The sequence below is a fragment of the Strix aluco genome, chromosome 14 (assembly GCF_031877795.1).
Source record: "Strix aluco isolate bStrAlu1 chromosome 14, bStrAlu1.hap1, whole genome shotgun sequence".
NCBI classification, from domain to species: domain Eukaryota; kingdom Metazoa; phylum Chordata; class Aves; order Strigiformes; family Strigidae; genus Strix; species Strix aluco.
In genome coordinates this window covers 22,331,435-22,351,721 of record NC_133944.1, presented here as the reverse complement: position 1 = coordinate 22,351,721, position 20,287 = coordinate 22,331,435, and the positions used below count along the sequence as shown (strand labels likewise).

At 60.2% G+C, this 20,287-nt stretch overlaps 1 protein-coding gene across 1 annotated transcript; it reads left to right on the top strand.

The window, feature by feature from the left end:
* Nucleotides 1-3,180: 3,180 nt before the first annotated feature.
* HSD11B2 (hydroxysteroid 11-beta dehydrogenase 2) lies at nt 3,181-20,273 on the top strand. The gene is made up of 5 exons (XM_074840230.1): nt 3,181-3,464; nt 17,836-18,048; nt 18,317-18,502; nt 18,757-18,894; nt 19,373-20,273. Exons 1-5 carry the CDS (start codon nt 3,194-3,196, stop codon nt 19,732-19,734), a joined length of 1,170 nt encoding a protein of 389 aa, XP_074696331.1. The 5' UTR covers nt 3,181-3,193; the 3' UTR covers nt 19,735-20,273.
* Nucleotides 20,274-20,287: the final 14 nt, after the last annotated feature.

Sequence of the window (20,287 nt, the reverse complement as noted above, 5' to 3'; positions counted from 1 at the left end):
GGGGAAGAGCTGCGGAACAGCCGGGGCCAGCAAAGGGTCCTGGTGGTTCAGTCCCACCCCACCGGACCTCTTGGTGAGACCATCCATGAAGAGCCCTGGCTGGAGCTGACAGAGCACACCATGGTTATCTACAGCCCATCTTGAGGTGTCCCACAAGAAGGGCATCCCGAGACCATGCGTGAGGAGCTCTGGAAGGGACGGATGAACGGACACCTCTCAAGAGGATGCAGGAATTCATGTTGCAATTTAGGAATGGCCACATCTACCCTTTGTGAAACACCGTCATCGGTATGGACTCTACGTTCTGGCTGCCTCTTTAAAACACCATATCCCTGACCCCTCTCCCTTGCATACCCCGGCAGCTCTGGCTTAGCCGGTGCAGTGAGGGATGCTCTCTCAAGAGGCCACATCTTTGGAAAACAACCTTTGTCCAACGGGATTTTTCAAACCCTGGTGAAATGAAGAAGTTTAACAGGGTCTTCTTCAGAGCCCAAGTGCCCCGAAGCTCTGCGCTGTGGCCACCTCCATCATTTTCACCGAGTTCAGTAGTCCAGTGCCACAAGTGAGAGGATTCCTGTGGGAGAGCCTGTGGCCATGCTGTTGGGAACATCCCTCCTCCTCCTCTACCTGGCCAGCATTCCCCTGCCTGGAAGAGCAGGGCTGTGAACCCAGCCGGGTCCCACCACCGCACCCTGGCAAAACCACCCCAGCCTGTTTGACGTTGCACTTCTGCAGCACTGCCACCACCGTCACCGCTGATGAAATGTGTTTTTGTGCTGGTACCACAGGGGTTGTTTCCAAGAAGGATGGCACGGGCATCTGCCACCACTGTGCCAGGGCTAGCAGGGTCTGGCAGGGGTGGCCAGCACTGACGGCAGCCTGGCAGGCTCCTCTGGGATCAGGGGCCAGTTTTAATCCCCCACAAAATCCTCTCGCCCTCCACGCAGAGGGCACCAAGGGTCAGGCCCACGGCAGGGACGCACAAAGGATCACTGAGTACAGAGACTTGGTGAAATATTAAAGCAGGTACTTAATAAAGCGAGCCCAGCGGCAGCAATTACCCTGTGTAATAAACCTGGAAAGGAGAGGACTTTGTCCCCCTGGCCGGGGCGGTGCAGGGAGCTCCTGCCGGCACTCGCCGGAGGTGGCACGGTCCTGGTGCCCAGCGCGGCACGGCAGCGCTTCCCTCGAGCATCGTGGCACCGGCCGGGGCGAGCCAAGAGCTGACCTTGCCGTGCCGCAGCCCCAGAATAACGCTGGGTGCCTGCTCTGGGTGGCAAACAAAGAATGGGGTGCTGAGGAATGGTTTGGGATCACCCAGGGGTCATTAGCCCCACGCTGTAGGGAGCAGCTGGGGAGGGGTTCACACCTTCCCTGCCCGCTCTGGGCACCGGCAGAAACCTGAGCGCGGCTGGCCAAGGCACCAGGACCCGGGTGGCACATGGCCCAGCGCCCCCACCGTGCTCCCCCAGCAGACAGGCAGGTCCTGGGGAGAGGCTGTGCCCTGGGCTCCCCCTGCCCCATGGGATGGGGGAACTGGGGACGCTGCTTCTGGCTCTGGCAGTGGGCAGGGGAGCCGCTCTCCTGCCAACGGGGCTGAACGCTCTGCCTGGCATGGGCACTGAGCCAAGCCAGGCCGGGCTGAACCAAGCCAAGCTGAGCTGTGCTGAGCCATGCCATGCTGAGCTGAGCTGAGCCGAGTTTACCAAGCTGAGCTGAGCTGTGCCTACCTAGGTGGCATGATGTCCCGAGCCATGCTGGACTGAGACGAGCCATGCTGTGTCAAACCAAGCTGTGCCAAGCTGGGCTGAACCAAGCTGAGTCGAGCCGAGCTGTGCCTACTTAGGTGGCTGATGTCCTGAGCCATGCTGAACCAAGCCAAGCCAAGATGAGATGTGCCTACTTAGGTGGCATGATGGCCCAAGCCATGCTGACCTGAGCCAAGCTGAGCTGTGCCATACCTACCTAGGTGGCATGATGTCCTGAGCCATGCTGAGCTGAGCCAAGCCAAGCCGTGCTGAGCTGAGCTGTGCTTATCCAGGTGGTATCATGTCCTGAGCTGTCCTGAACCAAGCTGAGCTGAGCTGAGACAGGCTGCAGGTGGCATGATGTCCTGAGACAAGCTGAGCTGAGCCGTGCCAAGATGAGCTGTGCCTACCTGGGTGGCATGAGCTGTCCTGAGCTGTGCTGAGCTGAGCTGTGCTGAGCTGAGCTGAGCTGAGTCTTGCTTACCTAGGCAGCACAATGTCCCGAGCCGGGCTGAGCTGAGCAGTGCCGAGCTGAGCCGTCGGTGTCACAGTGTCCTGCTGGGCTCTGGGCTGCCGGTGCCAGCCCCGCTCCCCAGTGGGGTGCCAGCGGGGTGCTGGTGGGATGGGTGCGGGTGGGATGGGTGCGGGTGGGATGAGTGCCTGGGGGGTGCCGATAGGATGGGTGCTGGTGGGATGGGTGCGGGTGGGATGGGTGCCTGGGGGTGCCGGTGGGATGGGTGCTGGTGGGATGGGTGCGGGTGGGATGGGTGCCTGGGGGGTGCCGGTGGAATGGGTGCCGGTGGAATGGGTGCGGGTGGGATGGGTGCTGGTGGGATGAGTGCCAGCAGGATGGGTGCGGGTGGGATGTGTGCCTGGGGGGTGCTGGTGGGATGGGTGTCGGTGGGATGGGTGCCGACGGGATGGGTGCTGGTGGGATAGGTGCCTGGGGGGTGCCGGTGGGATGGGTGTCTGGGGGGTGCCGGTGGGATGGGTGCCGGTGGGATGGGTGTCTGGGGGGTGCCGGTGGGATGGGTGCCGGCGGGATGGGTGTCTGGGGGGTGCCGGTGGGATGGGTGCCGGTGGGATGGGTGTCTGGGGGGTGCCGGTGGGATGGGTGCCGGCGGGATGGGTGTCTGGGGGGTGCCGGTGGGATGGGTGCCGGTGGGATGGGTGTCTGGGGGGTGCCGGTGGGATGGGTGCCGGTGGGATGGGTGTCTGGGGGGTGCCGGCGGGATGGGTGCCTGGGGGTGCCGGCGAGCAGGGTGCCCGGGGGGTGCCTGGGGGGTGCCGGGCCGCTCCCGGCGGTGCCCGGTGCCCCGGCGCGGGCCCGCCCGTCTCCCATTGGCGGGGGCGGGAGCGGCCCCGCCCCTTTCCCCCCGCCTGGGCGGTTATAAACGGGCGCGGCGGGGCCGGGCGCGGCGGCAGCGGCGGGGCCGGGGCCCGGGATGGAGCCGGGGCTGGAGCGCTGGGCGTACGGCGCGCTGTGGGCGGCGCTGGCCGGCAGCCTGGCGCTGCGGGCGGCCCGGCGGGCCCTGGGCCCGGGCCGGGGGCTAGTGCTGCCCCTGGCGCTGCTGGCCGGGCTGCAGAGCCTGTGCCGCGCCTGCCTGCCGCTGCCCCTGGGGCTCGCCCTGGCCGCCGCCGCCGCCGGGCTGCTGCTGTGGCGGGCATCGCCCCGCAGGCTGCTGCCGGTGGCGGGCAGAGCCGTCCTCGTCACAGGTGAGTGCGGGGACACGGCCTCGACGCCCCGACGGCCCCGGCGTGGGCTCGGTGGGGAGCGGGCGCCCGGCCGGTACCGCGACCTGGGTGCCAGCCCGCGCCCCGGGGCGGAGAGGTGGCACGGCCACGGGCTTCCCTGCGCATCCCTCCTCTTCCTCCTGCTCCACGTCCAAGCAGAACTGGCCGGGCTGTACCTGCTGTTGCCCTTGCCCCGGAGCCGGGAGCTGTAGGGAGCGGCGTTGGCCACCGCAAGCGGCTCCTTGGCTCGAGCGTCGCCCACCCATTGCAGCGCGATGCTGGGAGCCGCTTCCTCCAAAAGCTGGGAGATGGGATGGGACATGTGGTGGGGCTGGCGCAGAGCCGGACCACTGCCTTGGGAGCACCTCGGCTGGCCCAAGCGCTGTCCTCCCCTCCCCTCTGGAGCCACGCTTGTTCTTAGAAAGCTTCTGGGGGCATCTCTAGAGGCTACGATGAAGCTGGCTACCCAGGGCTGAGCACCACTGCTTCATCCAGAGCTCTGTCCCAGGAGCTGCTGGGGGCAAATGAGGCTGTTCCCCCTTTTTGCGGGGGTATCCCTGGGAAGTGCTGCCCACCCCGTCTTTGGGCTGCCAGGCACAGAGCTCCTCCGTGGGGAAGGCGGCTCTGCAGGGGCTGTGCTCCCCGCTCGGGCTTTGCACAGCTCTGGCTTGGTGGCTGAATCTCTTTAAGATATCTCAGTATACAAGTGGTTTCCCCACTCCTTCCTCCTGGCAGTGGGGCTGGAGGATGATGAAGGTAGCAGGTGCTTTGCTGTGAGATGATGGCGGCAGCCACGGGGTGAGGAGGAAGCGCTGGGGCCAGGGTGCTGTTGCTGCAGGTGTGCTGGGAGGGTGCTGCTGGCTCCGTGTGGATACAGAGGGGAGGGAAACCCGTGGGCATGACCTTGGTGGTGTTCCCAAGGACAGGAGCCTGCATCCTGGTGGGAATGTCTGGGCTGGGCTTGGAGATCCCCAAGTCGGAGAAGGTGGTTTGTGTGTTTCCTGTGAGTCTTGTGATGAGAAGGAGAGGTGAGAGCTGGGTCCCCCGTCCGGCCCAAAGGGCTCTGCGGTGCCGGGGGGAAGCAGAGGAAGGTCTCTCTGGAGGAGGAAGCTTGGAAGAGCAAGGCAGCAGATGAACGAATGATTCAACTGAGTGAAGGTCAAAGCTGTGGTGCGGCAGGGTTGCCCGGGGAGGACATGTCTGACAGCCATGTGCTCGCAGGTGCCCTGTGGCACGCCAGGTCAAGCCAGCCCTGGCTCTGTGGCATTGCCTGTATAATTAGTGAGTCAGTGGCTGGAACAAGGTGTTCTTGCCCTGGTGCGTTGAGGTGACACCTCTGCAGCTCTGGTGTGTTTGCTCTCGGCTGTAAATACTTTGTGGTTTTACAGGTTCGAGGCGCAGCCTGCGGTGCAGGATTGGTGTTTCCTTACTGTTGCTCCAGCAGATGCCTGCCAAGGGGCAGATGGGAGGGCTGCTCTGCCTGGGATGGCATCCCTTGATTGGGTATTTGCATAGTAATTAGCCTGATTCTTTTGCGGATTAATTCCAGACACCTCCTGGCAACTGGGTATTGAGTCGCTGCTGGTGTCTCCCGTGGGAGCAGGCAGGGAGGATCAGTGCAGGAGTGAGCTCTTGGAGAAAGGCAGCCTGGCCTTCCTCTTCTTGCCCATGGCAAGCAAAACACAGCAGAGGGAGAAGCACAGAGTTGGGTGTCTGGGGATGCTGGGCATCAGTGAAGGTGTGTGAGGTTGGGGACAGGCCTTCTGCCACACTGGGTGTTGTGCTGGACCCTGCAGGCCAGCAAAGAAATGCATCAAAGTCCCCTCCTGATGCCTGCCCTGGAGCAGAGTAGGTCCCACCCCAGAAAGCTTTGGGCATCATTTCCTCTTACATACACTTGGCTGCTAGCTTAACCCTGTGTCAGGGAGTTTGCCCAGGTTCAGTGATGCTTACCTGGAGCAAGGGAAGGTGGCTGCAGTGCTGTTGTATCTCCTGGTCGAGGTGTTCCAGCAATTCCAGCTTCCCACTCTCCCAGCCCCCCTGGGAACACTCCCATGTCAAGCCCTGCATGTGATGCTCCAGCCCCATGTGCTGACCTGGACATTGCTGGCTGATCAAAACTTAGTTTATGGGAGGGGTTGAAGAAAAACTAACTGTGCAGCTCAGTGGGAAAGTAGCAGAGCAGATGTGGAGCTGCTGCAGAGCAAAGCTGCTGACCCTGCGATAGCAGCAGGGACTAGAAAGTTGTGGTGTTTCCCATCTGTTGCAGGTTTGCATTTCAGGGTTTGGCTGGAGCAGGGATGGGCTGCTGGAGAGCGAGGAATGCTGCGGTCTCCCATGGTGCATCCCCTGGGCTAGCAAAGTAGGTGGCCACTAGTCCCTGCAGTGCTGTATTTATCCGTGGCTGTGACCTCAGGGCTCTTGCTCTGCATGCCGATGGTCCTGCTTCTCCAGGAGCACAGCTCTGGTGTATGCAGCCTGGCAGGGGGTGAGGAAAGCGTTAATCCTGCCTTCCTAGGGGAGGTCACAGCTGTTTGCAGTGAGGAGGAGAATGCCCTCCTGTGCAGTGTGGGCTGGGAGAGGTCAGCCCTGGGAGCTGGGGGGGGATGAGAAGGGGAGTGGAGATCAGCTGCTCTGGCCCAGGGCTGGAAGGGAGACAGCAGTCATCTCCATGCTGTCCTGAGCCTGCCCGTGAGCCCAAACCTGCCTTGAAGATGAGCCCACGGTCTGGCACAGGCTTTGGCCAAGCAGGGGAAGCTGCAGGGACCCCAGCATGCCTGCAGTGTGGGCAGGCTGAGTACAGGCAGCTGCCTGACCTGAGGCTGATCCACCACTGGCAAGCTGCAACGTAGCCAAAACCTGGTGTTCCTCGCCACCAGTGTGGGCTCAGGGCACCCGGGGGTGCTGATGCTGGTGGCTGGTACCAGTGGTGCAGGCACGTGCCTGTGGCTCACCAGGAGTAGCCTTGCCCTGAGCATCAAACAGCTGAATTCTGTGTGTGTGTGCGCCCCTTCCCGAATCTGAGAACAGCACTGTTGGGGTCCTCTGAGCTGTCTGAGCAAAGAGGAGGGGTGTTGCTTGTATCCCTTATCTCCTTCCTATCAGGAGTTGATATAAAAAGTGTTCCAGCCTCTGTAGCCTGTGCAAGGATGATGCTCTGAGAGCAGCCTTGGAGGGAGGTGATGAAGTGCCATTGCTTGGCCTCTCCAGATCCAGGCTGACAGCAGTGCAAGGTTTGGTTTTGACCAGGGGCAGTTTAGATGCGAGCCCAGATCATCCTTCGGTCCCTGTGGTCTTAGTGGATGCCTGTGAAATTTGGTGAGACCGTGGAAACTGTCCAACACAGCTGGGTTTAGTGTCTGGAGGTGGTGGAGGGATGGAGGGATGCTCCGCTGGAGCAGTTGTGAGCCCCTTGCTGTTGTGTAGCTCTGCTGTGTGTGACTGCTTGGCGTGGTTTTTCAGACAGTAGCTAACTGCCTGATTCATGCAGATGCTCGGAAAGGACCAAACACAAACCAGCCTGTAGACCTTGCATACCTTCAGGGTTTTGCCACAGCAGAGGGAAGACATGAATTGTGTAGCAAGGTATTGATTCTTGCACTTCGGCTTGGATGAGAAGTTGAAAACAGTGAATCGTTGCTCTGTCTGTGGAGGTTGCTCCTGAATTACACAGCTCTGAAATAACCTAAAGCCATAGGGCAGCTGCCTGGGGGAGGTGGTTTGGGTCCCTTTTATCCTTGCTCTTCCTTGGTGTAGCCTACAAAGGCAGGAGGCACCTGCAGACTGGCCTGTCCCCCAACAAATCATCTTTGTGAACAAAGCCAGTTGGCAGGTCAGGCTGCTCCAGACCCAAACCTGCCATGTTTTCCTCTTTTTCTCCTCCTTTCTCGCTGAGGGGAAACACTGTTTTCCTGGTGAGGCTCTCTTGTTACAACTGCATGCCCCATTAATAATCTGAAATGGGTCAGAGCTTCAGATCGTGTTCAAGGTTAACAGAGGTTTTGCAACTTGATCGTAGTGAAGTGGAGCTTTGTTTCCCATGGACTCAACAGATGTTGAAGCATCTGGTGACTGTGGCGGGATGGAGTGATTCAGTCCAGATGTCAGGACTCGCACTGTTCTGCTGCGAAGGTGAATCACTCGGTAAAAGAGCAGCATCACTCCCAGCTGGACTTTGATGTTTCTTAGACCTATTTTCCAGATAAACTGGGTGACTGGGAGATGTCAAGACTCTGGGAACTGTCATGCTGGCTCTGGGATGGGCACCTCTGCTCCAGGGCATGGCTGGAGCACCAGCACAGCACGCTGGCAGCCTGGGTTTGGTGCTGAGCCTGCCAGCAGCCTCACGATGAGTAAAGCTTCATACAGACACTATAGCTCTCCATAAGCAACTTCCACTCTGTGTCTGGAGCTGGTGAGCCAGCTCAGAGATACCCAGGGTCTTCCCCAGGCTTAAGTGCAGGCTGAAAATCAGCTTGTTCCCTGGAACTGCTCTGGGTTTTCCAGGATCTATTAAATATTAACAGCAGAGACAACTGCTCCTCCAAGCTGAGGGGGGGGACAGGACCAAAACCAAACACCCAAATTCCAACCCTGGTATAAAAAAAGCAATACTTTGCATATTTTTTTTTTTAAAAAAAGACAACATTTAACTCTATAGTTGCGGGTTTTGCTGCCCGTTTCTGGGAGTGGAGCAGAAAACCTGCTTTCTCTGCCTCTCTTTGCAGGGCTGAAGCTCTCCCCCTGCTTTGTCAGCAGCCCTCCACTTTTAGGATTCTTCTTCCGCTCTCTAGGTTTCTTCAGAAATAGATACCTATCCCTGCTCACCGCAGATACGTAGATATATACACTCAGCTTTTTCTCACTTATCTATTAAATAAGCACTTTTGAAGCCCGCTAATGACATGGACCTGTTGGGGTGGCTTTTTTAGCACTGTTAACCAAAAATGATGAGCACAGCTAATTAAGAGGAAAAGCGCATAGAAGTTGCACACTGTGGGAGAGCAGAGTTGGTAGAGAAACCCAAGCTGGCTTGATTAACGCTCGGGGTTATGTGGGGACATGAGAGCAACGAAGCAGAGACTTCCCTGCAGAAATGAGATTGTCAGATGGGAACGGATGCTTCAGAAGAAGTGTAGGCAGTTGCTGCCCTCTAGTCCAGTGAGCAGCACATCTTTAATGAGGTCTGGGATTGTGTTACCCACGGAGTCTAGCTCCCCTCAAGCCAGGATCTGGTTACAGGAGAGCTATGCTGCTTTTACTACTGGTAGCATGGGGTGGTGGACTTGCCCAGCCAGGGTTTCACTTGAGTGGGGATGGGATGGAGGGGGTCTTCAAGGTGCCTCCACCAAGCCTGGGCAAGCATTTGCCTTTGCCCCATAGTCTTCTGTCAGTGCTGGTCCAAAACACCAGCTGGAGCACCTCTGGTTGCCCAGCTGAGCTGTGCGGGAGCAAAGGCTGCGGGGCTTTCAGACCTTTTCACCTGCCCATGTCCCTCCTGAGATCTCAGATCTACGACACTGCTGTGGCACCTGTGAGGTGGAAAATGCCCAGACCATTGCCCTCATGCTGTCGGTGTGTTGCTATAGGTATAGTTTGGGACTTGTTTTTTAAACCTTGCCCAGCATATGCGTGTTACCTCCTTCTCTGGTTCCCCCTGGCTGCTAGGGCACATCCACAGTCTCCAGTCCCTAGTCTTCTGTCCCAGCCTGTGCATGCTTCCACGTGCAACATATCACTTCTGCTTCCTTCTTCCCTGGAGAGCTGCCAGCCCCTGAGCTTTATCAACTTCCCTGTCGGGAGCTGGCTTCCCCGTCGCACATGCTGCTGTCCCGGGATTTGCTGGCTCTAAGGCTGTAATCTTGGAAAGCAGTTTTCAGCTTTACAGGCTTTGCGGTGGCGCAGCCTCTTGCTGGGTGGTTGACCCTGGGGAGCCAGATGGTGGGTGCTCCTCAGGCAGGCTGGGGATGGAGGGGAGGGATGGGTTGGTAAGCCAAGGTCCTGGAGGAGGTACCTGCCCTGGTGGTGTCTGTGGATGCTTTGAATGTCTGGCTGCCTCTTTCAAGCCTTCCTCTGTTTCTTCTGATGGTGGTGATCTTCTCATGCTGGGTGTCTTGGCTTCCACCAGACATACCCTTGATCAGATTTGTGATCCCTCCCTACCCTGTTTCTCCACTCTGGCCATGCTCCAATTTGGCATGCACATCTGCTTCTCATGACTGTCCAATGACACTAGGACCAGTGCTTGCTCCTCTTCAGGGTCCCAGTTACCAGGTGGGGACAAGCTCTCTAACCTGGGGTGTGCAGCAGTCCTGTGGGAAACTCTGTTCCCCCCTTCAGTTGGTGTCCTGGGCTCTGCCTGTGCTGTCCCAAGCCGAAGGGCACGTCTGGGTGCTGCCCTGCCATTCAGCCTGGGTCCAAGCACATCAGCCTGGAGGGCCACCTTCATGTGTGTTGCAAAAATGCACCAAAATAGTCTTGTGATGCTCGAACTCTGGCTCTGAAGAGCTGATGGGAGCTGCAGGTGGAGGGTGAGGACAGGACAACTTAAATCAGATACAGAAGGGGCTGGTGTGGTTTGAGGTGGCCATGGGGGGACAGCTCTTAGCTTGGGGGCCTAAACAGCTCAGTGTATTTCAAAAGCTGTCTTGGCTGAAGCTCAGTTGATGCTCAAGTGTTTTGCTCAGTTTCTGAAAAAAAAAAAAAAAAAAACAAAAAAAAAAAAAAAAAAACACCCAACCCTGAGCTCCACAGGGATCCGGAAGTTGCAAGAGAAAATAGTTGGTGCAACTGTGGAGCCCATCAGGATGTGGGGATGGGCAGGGCTTGCGCCATTTTTTCTGCTTGCCTGGGCTTGTGGCATATGGTGGGAATTTATTCTTGTGACAAGGGGAGTGATGAGCTTACAAGCAAGGTGGAATTTCAGCACCAAAATACCCCTGAACTGATATAACTCCATTGAAACCTTTATTGTGGTGCTACAAACTCTGAGCTGCGTAACACTGTGATCCTCTGGGCTTGCTCTGGAGCGACTGCGTTGGCCGTCACTGCCCCAGCCTGGCTTCATCCCTGCCAGCACTGCCTGTCCCATCCCCTGTGACTTGTCCACCTCCATGGTGCGGTGGGTGCAGTAGCACCTTGTCCTGTGTGGTGGTTCAGGGCTCTCCCTCGGCTGACCTGACCCACACTGTGGCCAGAGGTTCTCCTGGTCCTGGGGTGGCTGTGGTGCTTTGCTGTCCTGGCTAGAAACACCTTCCCTGAGATGTCCCAGGGTGGTGATGGCTCATGGTGGTCCGTGTAGAAGAGCTGGTCTTCCCTCCTGCTGCTTGTGGATGGCTTAGCCCTTGACTGTAGGCATGACCCTCTGCCTCTCCTTGATGGCTCCTGGGGCCTGATGGGCTATCACATGTGAGAGATGGATATGGGGCTTGGCTGGTGTTTCTCCAGCCTCTGGAAGTTCCTGGGGAGCCCTTTTGCAGCCCAGGGATGCTCCCCAGCCATGGCTTTACTGCCACCACCTTGTTCCCCAGGAGCATCTTCAGTGTCACATCCCAGCCATAGCTGGTGGAGCTTTCTGGCTTCCCAGCCTGGCTCCCACCCGGCCTCTCCCTCTCCAAGAGCCCAGGCAGACATGTGCCGGCTTGGCATCAGCACTGATCTGGTCAAACTGTCCCTGGGCCTTGGGTGTCCTTCCCAGTGACAGCTCTTGCTGATGGATGACTTTCGTGGCTCACCAGCTCAGTGTTCCCGGTTCGCCGTGTTCCCTCTGAAGGTGATTATTAACCTGGTTATCACTGCAGCTCTTCACAGCTTCCTCTTCTTGGGGGGACATCCATCCATCCATCCCAGATTAGCTCTGATGTATAGGCTGTGCCTTTTGCAGGCAACATCCATGCTGCTGTCTTCTCCCACTCCTCCCTTCCTGCAGGAAGCTCGACTCCTCAAACACAGGAGTCCAGTGGCTCCTTTTGTGGAGATGATCTCCCCTTGGTGGAGATGGTGGCTGCTGAAAGATCCCATTGGGGCCTGGGATGTGGCAAGCGTCCACTTCTAGGAAATTCCCTGCGCCCTTTTTCTGTGAAACCCCAAAGTGCCACAGCGTTGCTGGGAGGAGAGGCACTTCCTCTGCCCCGCCTGTTTGCGAGCCCTGGCTCGGTCCTTGCCAGCAGCAGCATCAATGCCCTGCCAGAGCTGGGTTATCTCCCAGGCTGTCCTGTGCCTGCTGCTCCTGCACCTGAGGAAGACTCCAGTGCTTTTGCATCTGTTGACCCTGCTGGTGCAAGCCTTTAGACTGAGCTTAGTGGGTGTGGGTGCCCAGCTGTCCTTCTGAGAGCTTAAAGCCTGCGCTGAGGCTGACTGAAGCTCATGGATGGATCCTAATCTCCTTGAGCATCTCACCAGGCCTTGTGCAGGGGAAGGTGGCTGGGCTGGTTTCTGTCCTGGTTGCACCAGGGACATGTGCAATGTAACAAGCTCCTGGCTTCGTTAGCCCTGCCGGCTGCAAGCAGCATCTGTTGCCCACAGCTTTGGGCGGGGGGGTGGGGGATAAGGCATCTGGGTGGCTTTTAATGACAGTGACAGGGAGGGCTGTGGCTCCAACACTGATTTATCTCGTGTTGGTTGGGTCCCCAATACTGACGCAGTGGAGCCAGCACCTGCTCCTGAGAAATAGGCTTTAATTCAAGAGCTGTGGGCCCATCCACACCAGCCTCGGGGCTCTTCATCATCTCTGCCTGGCTGCTTCGGGTTGTCTAGGCAGAAAATCAGATTTCCCCCTTCTCTTTTGTTTGTTAAGTGAAAGATATCTTGCTGGGTGGAGGTGATGGCGTGTGAGGCTTCAGAAACACTTGGCTAATCTGTTGTAATTCATACCATCTGGCCCTTGTCCCCGGTGCAGGGAGGGGGTTGGGTCACCCCTGTGCCCCCTGAGGTGATGGGCATCCCCACCTCTGCCTTCTGATGTGGGGGGCTGGGAGGCTGCCTGGCCCCTGCCCCGACCCATAGGACCTGCTGCAGGTGTGCAGATGTGGCAATTCTTCACCCCAGGCTGCGGGAGCTGCTGGCACCCTGGCAGGTAATCGCCTTCGGGTTGCCAGTGCTGGGCTGGGGGTCCCTGGGGAGCGGTGGGCAGCGCCTGCCCCACCCCTACTCAGGGGGCTGAGGCTTTGCAGGGGCACCCACCCAGGCTGCTTGGGTGGGAGGCTTGTGCATTGTTCCCTCGCTGGGTGTTTAGGGATGGGATTTGAGTCATCCCTGAAGGCATCTCCCTGAGTTTAATTTAATTTAATTAGGCTCGTAGCTTCCTGAAACCGGGCACTGAGGACCAGCAGCATCAGCATCGCTGGGGTTGCTGCCACCTCCTGCCACGCCATCCGCCTGGGCACAGGGGCTGCTCCCGGGGGGCTCTGTGGGGAGCGGGGACACCCTGCTGCCAGCACCGCACGCTGCTGTGTGAGCTGCCGGCTGGGGTGTGGTTTCCTGTTGACAATGATGCCACCAGCTGGGGTGGGGTGGGGGCTGCTGGTGCCCCTGCCCAGCCACGCTCCTCTGGCAGGACCTCGGGTGCGGGCAGGTGATGGGCAATGACTGGCTGGGGAGGCCGGAGCCGGGGGGTGGCTGTGGCAGCTCAGCTGCCATGGGCACAGGTGTTCCTGCCATCCCCTCCCTCCCCAGCACCCTGCCAAGAATTTGTTCCCTCTTGCCCAGGGGTGACATCACCCCTTTATCGCTCCTCGCTCCAAACGTGGGCGGCATCCGGGAGGTGTTGGCCACAGGGCCCTGCCCATGCTGGCTTTTGCTGTGATTCCTCCCACCTGGACCTTCTCCATGCAGGGGACCCCCTCCCTGAGTCACTTCTGGGATGTCCTATCCCCTTCGATGCCATCTCGCCCTGGGATTCCTCCTCCACGGGGTCCCCGTGGCGCTCCCAGGATGGAGCTGGGATGACCATCCCCAAGCAGCTGAGCCAGGAGCGGTTCCTGCTGCACCCACTTGGGTGCCCAGGTCTCCCCGTGGTGCGGCCGGGCTCAACCCCATCCCACGCCCGGAGGAGCTGGATCTGAGGCGGCGGCAGTGAATCCTGCCAGGGCCAGAAGGCAACACCTCCGAGCAAAATGTCAGCCGTGTTTAGCTTGGCATCACAGGCAGGATTTGAGCTTGAGCCTATGGAAACAAGCAGCTCAGTGTGTTAATCCGCTCGGCCTTGGCGCCCCGGCTCCCCTCCAGCTGACAGTGTCCTTGAGCCCCGCGCCATCCCAGGGCTGGGAGGCTGGTGACAGTGGTGACAGCCGCGTCTCGGTGGTGAGCCACACAGCCCAAAGGTTCTGTGTGAGAGGTGGGACTGATCTCCTGGGATTTAGGGAGCAGTAGCAGGGCGGTGGGGGGGGCACATGGGGCACCCAGGTGATGACCTGCAGAGCTGGGGAGGGGGTGATGCTGTGCTGGGTGCCCAACCCAGCTGCCTCCAGGCTGGTGAAAGATGGAGGATCCTCAAGGGCTGCCCTGCTGCTCGCCCTTGTTGGGTGCCTGGGGAGCAGCCCCTGGGGCTGCTGGCTGCCCACGTTGCTGGGGCTAACCCCAGGGGAGCTGCTCCATCGGGGGGGGTGCTGAGTCCTGGGGCAACCCCTTTCCAGCCTCCGTGCAGGGGTCCCAGGCAGGGGTGGCTGTGGAGGGGGAGCTGCTGCTGCACCCGCTGGGCTCTGGGCAGCTTTGCAGCCACACGGGGCTTCTTCAGCCGAGCTGCATTTCTGACCACTGAGGTTTTGCAGGTCTGTGGCTGTTCATGGCTTGAGGATGAGGATGTACAGCTTGTGGTTTGGGGATGCTCACAGCTCAGGGATGAAGATGCGTGGCTTTGCAGCTCCACAGCTTGGGGTGAGGATGCTTGGCTCGTGGTTCAGGGATGAGGCTGCACAGCTTGCGTCTCAGGGATGAGGATGCTCAGCTTGTGGCTCAAGGATGAGGGTGTTTGGCTTGTGGCTCAGGGATGAGGCTGCACGGCTTACGGCTCAGGGATGAGATTGCACAGCTTGTGGCTCGTGGATGAGGATGCTCAGCTTGTGGCTCGCAGATGAGGGTGCGTGGCTTGCAGCTCCATGGCTCAGGGATGAGGCTGCACGGCTCGCAGCTCAGGTGGGGAAGCCGCTCCTGCGTTGCATCGGGGTGAGCGCTGCGGACCTGTGCCACCAGCCCTCCATCATGTACCGTGCCGGCGGTGGGCGCAGGGGCTGGGGGGATGATTGTGGTTTGCCAGGTCCCGGGCAGTAGCCATGTTATCGCCCATCTCAGCTCTGCTCAGTAAACTGCAGCATTGATTTTGAGCACGTGTCTGTGCGCGGCGGCCTTGGTGCTGGCTGCAGGAGCGGCGCGAATAACTGAGACAGCAAAAAGCCAGCGCTGTGCCACGCCTGACTCACCTGAAAGAAATGTGCCTGCACCAAACCGGGACTGCGGCTTCAGCCGGCGGCGTGTGAGCCCAGCCTGGCTGCTGGCAGCGAGGACGAACGAGCCACAGCTGGGCAGCGGAGGCTGCGGGCAGGCTGGCCAGGAGCTCCTCGCTGGGACAGCTCAACCCCACCAGTAGCTCTGCTTTCACCAGTGAGGGCATCTCCGGGCGATGGGCAGGTGGTGGCGTGTGGTCAGTCCTCTTCATCCTCCCCGAGTGGGTGGGAGGGCACCCCAACGGCGATGCCTGAGGCCAAACCTTTTTGCTTGCTCAAGTTAGGTGAAGCTGGGGCTCGTTGTGCCAAAATCCCAGCGGAGGCCAGCGTACCCCGCTCCTGGGGAGCCACTGCAGCAGCTGCAGCTTCTGCAAAGTCCCCAGGAATTGCTGCGGACCCGCTGCTCCAGCAAAAGGTCAGCTGAGACTGTGGAGCTCTGCTGGATTTTGCAACCCAGGCTCTGGCTCTGCTCCTGCTGCAGCAAAAGTCTCTGGCTGCTGGCCCAGGGCCTGCGGGGGGGATGCGATGGGGGCTTCAAGCTGCCTGCTCTTCTCCGCCGCGCTCCCTATGCTGCGCTTCTCCTCCGCTCGCTCCGACCGCGGTCCCTCCCGCCAGCACGGATGTAAAACCGGTTGGCAAGCCGGGAGCCGGGGCGGGGGGAGCTGGCGCCGGCATCTCCTCGTGATGCAGCATCGCCCAGCGCCAGCCTCGCCGGGGCCACGCAGACTGGCTGGCTCCAGCACTCCCGGTGGGGCCAAGCCAGCAGCAGCGGCTCCCACGCCAGGCCCGGTGTGGCCGGCAGTTCGTGTGCTGGTAGCCACAGGGAATGAGCATGGCCTTGGGCGAGCTGCTGTGCTTGGAGGCCGTGTTACAGTCCCGGCGGGTTTAATTCTCCCTCCCTGCGTTCTTGGCTGTGCCTGAGTGCGGTGGCTGGGAAGCTGAGCAGCGCCGGAGACCTTAAATAACACCAGAGCATCCTCGCCCTCCTGGCCCTGGGCCTCCCGCCAGCCTCCCAGGCCTCTTTTTTTTTTTTTTGGTTGGGTTTTTTTTTTTTTTTGTGTGTGTGTGTGAATAAATTAAAACTTCCGAAACAAACCCTCCGACCGCCCCACTCCTCTAAGGCAAAACAAACCCTGCCTGGCTGGGACGGCACGCGGCCGTGTTTGCTCCCTCCTTGCCAGGCTTGCCCCAAACAAGCCGGTAAACCTGTATCTCTCGTGTTTTTTGGGATGTTTCCTGGTGTTTTGAGGCTCGGGAGGTGATAGGGAGCTTTGTGTTTGGACTGGAAGCTTTTCTTGCCAGCTGGGGCGGGAGCAGCACAGGTAACCGTGTCCCGGCAGTGGTGGCAGGCAGGGTGCTGGCTGCAGCACGGTGAGGCTGTGGCCGCGAGCACTTTTATTTTTAAACCTTATCTTTATTGCAGTTTTCTCCTGCCCTGTTGGGAAAGGCGAAATGCACCTTATCTGGCTGCCTGCTGGCAGCACGACCTGTTCCTGTAGAGGGGAGAGGTGGATGCGCCGTGCCAGCAACCCACAGCACCTTCAGCATCCCCTGCGGCACTGGGGATGGCACTGGGGGGTGATGCTGGGGTGATGGTGAGCCCAGCATGCACCCATGATGGGTGCTGGGTGGGAAAGGGGGGTCCCTGCAGCCCCTTCCTGCCTGCTGAGCACCTCCGGGGTGTGTTATCGCATTGGCCTCTGGCCAGGGGCTTTATTATGGGTTTCTGACACAGCAATAAAGTAAAGCTGAGCTGGGGACCCGCCCGTGGACGCGGAGCTGAGGACGGCTTAGCTGGTGCCCTGAGAGCTGGAGCCAGCAGCGTCTCAATCCCAGCCTGGGCTGCATGAGCAGAGAGCTGAGGGGGGGCAGCCGATCCCCATGCCCACCCCGGGGCTGGTGGGAAGGGTGCTGGGTGGGATCTGGGGTGTCGTGGGGGACCGGTGGAGTGAGTGGGAGTGCCTGGAGCCGCTGTTGTGCCCATCCAGGGGTAGCTCAGGTGGTGGATAGGGCCCTTCCTCAGAGATGTCCTACGGGGCACCCAAGGGTGCCAGGCGGGAGGGTGCAGGGGCTGTGGGGCTGCCCCTACAGCGCTCCCCTGTTAATGGTTAATGCACCGGCAGTGGCGCGGGCTCCCTCCGAGCTATCAGCGCTGCCATCGGCCCCGGGAACAGGTTGTACCTTGCTGCCGCTGTTTGTTTGCATCCTGGCCGCTCTGCCCCAGCCACCCGACTGCGGGTGGCAGTGTCACCGGCGGTGTCCCTGCGCCCACCCAGACGGAGGAGATGAGGCTGGGACCAGGCGCAGCAGCACCCAGTGCTCTCCAGCGTAGGACACCCCAGTCAGCTGCTCCCTTGAAGTATGCAGGGTGGCATCCTTTTTAATCCCCTCGGCACCCCAGCCAGGAAAGGGGGTGCTGTGCCTCTTGGCCACCATTTCGGTGAGGCAAAAAGCATCTGTGGAAAAGCAGCGTCTCCCACGGAGCCGTGTGCCAGCTCCAAATGGCCCAATGGAGCTTTTGGAGGCTATTTTGCGGGTTGATGGCTCCTGCACCACATCGCTGCAAGGCTCTGGGCTGTCCCGGTGCCTCAGCGTGCCTGTGGTTTTACCTGCACCTCGCATCTGAGACACGCTTGGGGCGATGGGGTTGCAGATAAGGGAGTGTTTTCTTCCTCCTACGTGTGTGCTAGAGAGAAAACAGCAGCTCCGTGACCTGCAAACGCCCCAGGGCAAGGTCACGTCCCCAGCTGGTTGGGAGCTGGAGCAGGGTGATGAGCCAGGGTGGTCCTGAGGCGGGGGACCAGTGCCAGGAGCAGGTTTGGTCCCTGGGGATGTAGAAGCAGAGGTGGGGGGTCTGGGGACAGCTGGCCAGCGGCTGTCCCCAGCCACTGCAGGGCTCCTCTTGGCTCTTGCAGGCTGCGACTCAGGCTTCGGGCAGGCGACGGCACGGCACTTGGATGCCATGGGCTTTCGGGTGTTCGCCAGCGTGCTGGACCCACAGGGTGCCGGTGCCCAGGAGCTGCGCAGGAGCTGCTCACCGAGGCTGACGCTGCTGCAGATGGACCTGACCAAGCCAGAGGACATCCAGCGTGTCCTGCAGCACGTCCAGGCCCACACCAACAGCACGGGTAGGAGCCCACAGCACCCCCGGGGGACCCCCCCAGGCAGCTCCCCGGGACCTCAGCTTGCAGCCAGCGTGGCAGTGCCAAGTCTTGTGGCCTTCACTGTGGGCTGCACCCCTGCGGGCACCCATGCTGACAGCCTCTGCTAATGGGGCTTGTCCCAGGGCACCCTGCAATTCCCCCGCAGGATCCCCATGATCCGGGGAGCCGCTGGGATCCCCAGGGTGGGGATCCCCCCCTTCGGGTCATCTTTTCTAGCATCCCATCCCCGCAGGGCTCTGGGGCCTGGTGAACAACGCCGGCTTCAACGACACCATCGCCGACGCCGAGCTCTCGCCGCTGGGCAAGTTTCGCACCTGCATGGAGGTGAACTTCTTCGGCTCACTGGAGCTCACCAAGGGGCTGCTGCCCCTGCTCCGCTCCGCCAGTGGCCGCATTGTCACCGTCAGCAGCCCCGCGGGTGAGCAGCCTGCCTGCAGCACGGCCCGCCAGACCCCGGCACCCTGAGCCCACCCCCTGGGCGTGGGTCGAGCATCCCACTCCCCCAGGCACCTCCGCTTCCCCAGCCAGCCGCATCAGGCTGGCACCCTAAGCCCTTTCCTTGTGCAGTGGCCAGGAGCGCAGTCCTACACGAGCCCTCCTGGTCCCTGCCTGTCCCTGGCCATGCAGGCAGCTGCCTGAAAGCCCGCTCATTCATCCTTTCGCTCCTGCAAGGTGACCTGCCCTTCCCCTGCCTGGCAGCCTACGGGGCCTCAAAGGCAGCCCTCAGCCTGCTCATGGACACCTTCCGCAGTGAGCTCCAGCCCTGGGGCATCAAAGTCAGCCTCATCCTGCCTGGCTACTACAAAACAGGTAAGCGTCGGTGCCCGCTTGCTGCCTGCACCTGCAGGCAAAGGGCAGGTACCCCAGGGAGACAGAAGATGGGGCAATGGCCGGAGCAGCTGGTGGTGCAGGATGCAGCTTCCGAGCATCCCCAGCCACCTCCCTGGGGCCGGTGGCCATCCCGGGGCCTTTGGGCTCCACTTAGAGAGAGGCAAGGTCAGGGTCAAGCCCTGCCAGCAGATCCTCTGCCACTGGGGCTGGCTGAACCTGCTCACTGCATCTGTGGTGGCACTGTCCCCACTGCAGGCAGGGTTCGAGACCTCTGGTCCAGTCCTGGGCTACCAGGAGCCACCGTGGTGCTCGCACCACGCTTCCCCCATGGCAGATCTCTGCCAGGGTTTCAGCAGGACCTTCCCAGGAGGGGACTGGGGACTGCTGGCACCCATGCCAGGGGGGCTGGAAGAGGGGGTGGGCCACGCAGCTCACGGCAGGGACCGCGTCCTTGCAGGGACGACGTGCGACCCTGCCTTCTGGAACCTGCAGAAGCAGCGGCTGGTGGCCAGCCTGCCCCAGGAGCTGCTGCAGGCCTACGGCGAGGACTACGTGGAGGAGATCAACCGCCAGTTCATCCAGTTCATGAAGGTGGCGGTGGAGGACCTCAGCGCGGTGGTGAACAGCATCACGGACGGGCTCCTGGCTGCCAACCCAGCCGTGCGCTACTACCCAGGGCAGGGCCTTGGGCTCATGTATTTCATACACCGCTACCTGCCCTACTTTGTCCGAGACTTGTTCTTGAAAGGATTCTTCATCAACCCCAAGCTGCCCCGAGCACTGCGGCGAGAGCACCACATGGACACGAAGAAGGCCTGACCTCGGCCCGCATGCGGTCGCGGGGCAGGAGCGAGCCTTCTCCCGGGATTTCCAGGCACACCAGCCCCCGAGCGCGTGCGCAGTCGCCGGCATCGCCCTCCTGCACCGCGGGGGAACAATCAGCACTAGACGTTAAAAACCAAATTGCTTTCCAAAATCAGGCAGATCTATTTTCTATTGTGCAAGAATCAACATTTTCTAGAGACGTTGTTTTTGTATTTTTTCTAACCGTGCATCCTCCAAGGGGGCCACCCCTGCCAGACTCAGCGGCTTTGCACCACGGGCTGGGATGTACCTCAGGCATTTCTCAGCCACCTGACATCTTCCTCACTGCTGTCGGAGCTGCGTTTGTCTCCATCACCTCTTGGCTGGGTCCAGCCTGGGAGCCTGTGGCCACTGCCCTGCCAGCCCCTGCCTCCCTGCTGTTCATTACACACTCCACATGCTCCCGGCAGGTGCAGGGGCCAGTGCCGCAGGGCTCTTCACGAGATGAACTACATGATTGTCACTTTTTAAATAAATCTGTTCTTGATATGCCACCAGGCTCTGGCGG

What these genes read in the sequence shown, in the direction of transcription:
- HSD11B2 (XM_074840230.1), top strand. Translation starts at nt 3,194, where the DNA reads ATGGAGCCGGGGCTGGAGCGCTGGGCGTACGGCGCGCTGTGGGCGGCG. An exon ending in GGCCCACACCAACAGCACGG is followed by an intron (nt 18,049 to 18,316) that starts GTAGGAGCCCAC and finishes CCATCCCCGCAG; the next exon opens with GGCTCTGGGGCCTGGTGAAC. An exon ending in GCCTGGCTACTACAAAACAG is followed by an intron (nt 18,895 to 19,372) that starts GTAAGCGTCGGT and finishes GCGTCCTTGCAG; the next exon opens with GGACGACGTGCGACCCTGCC.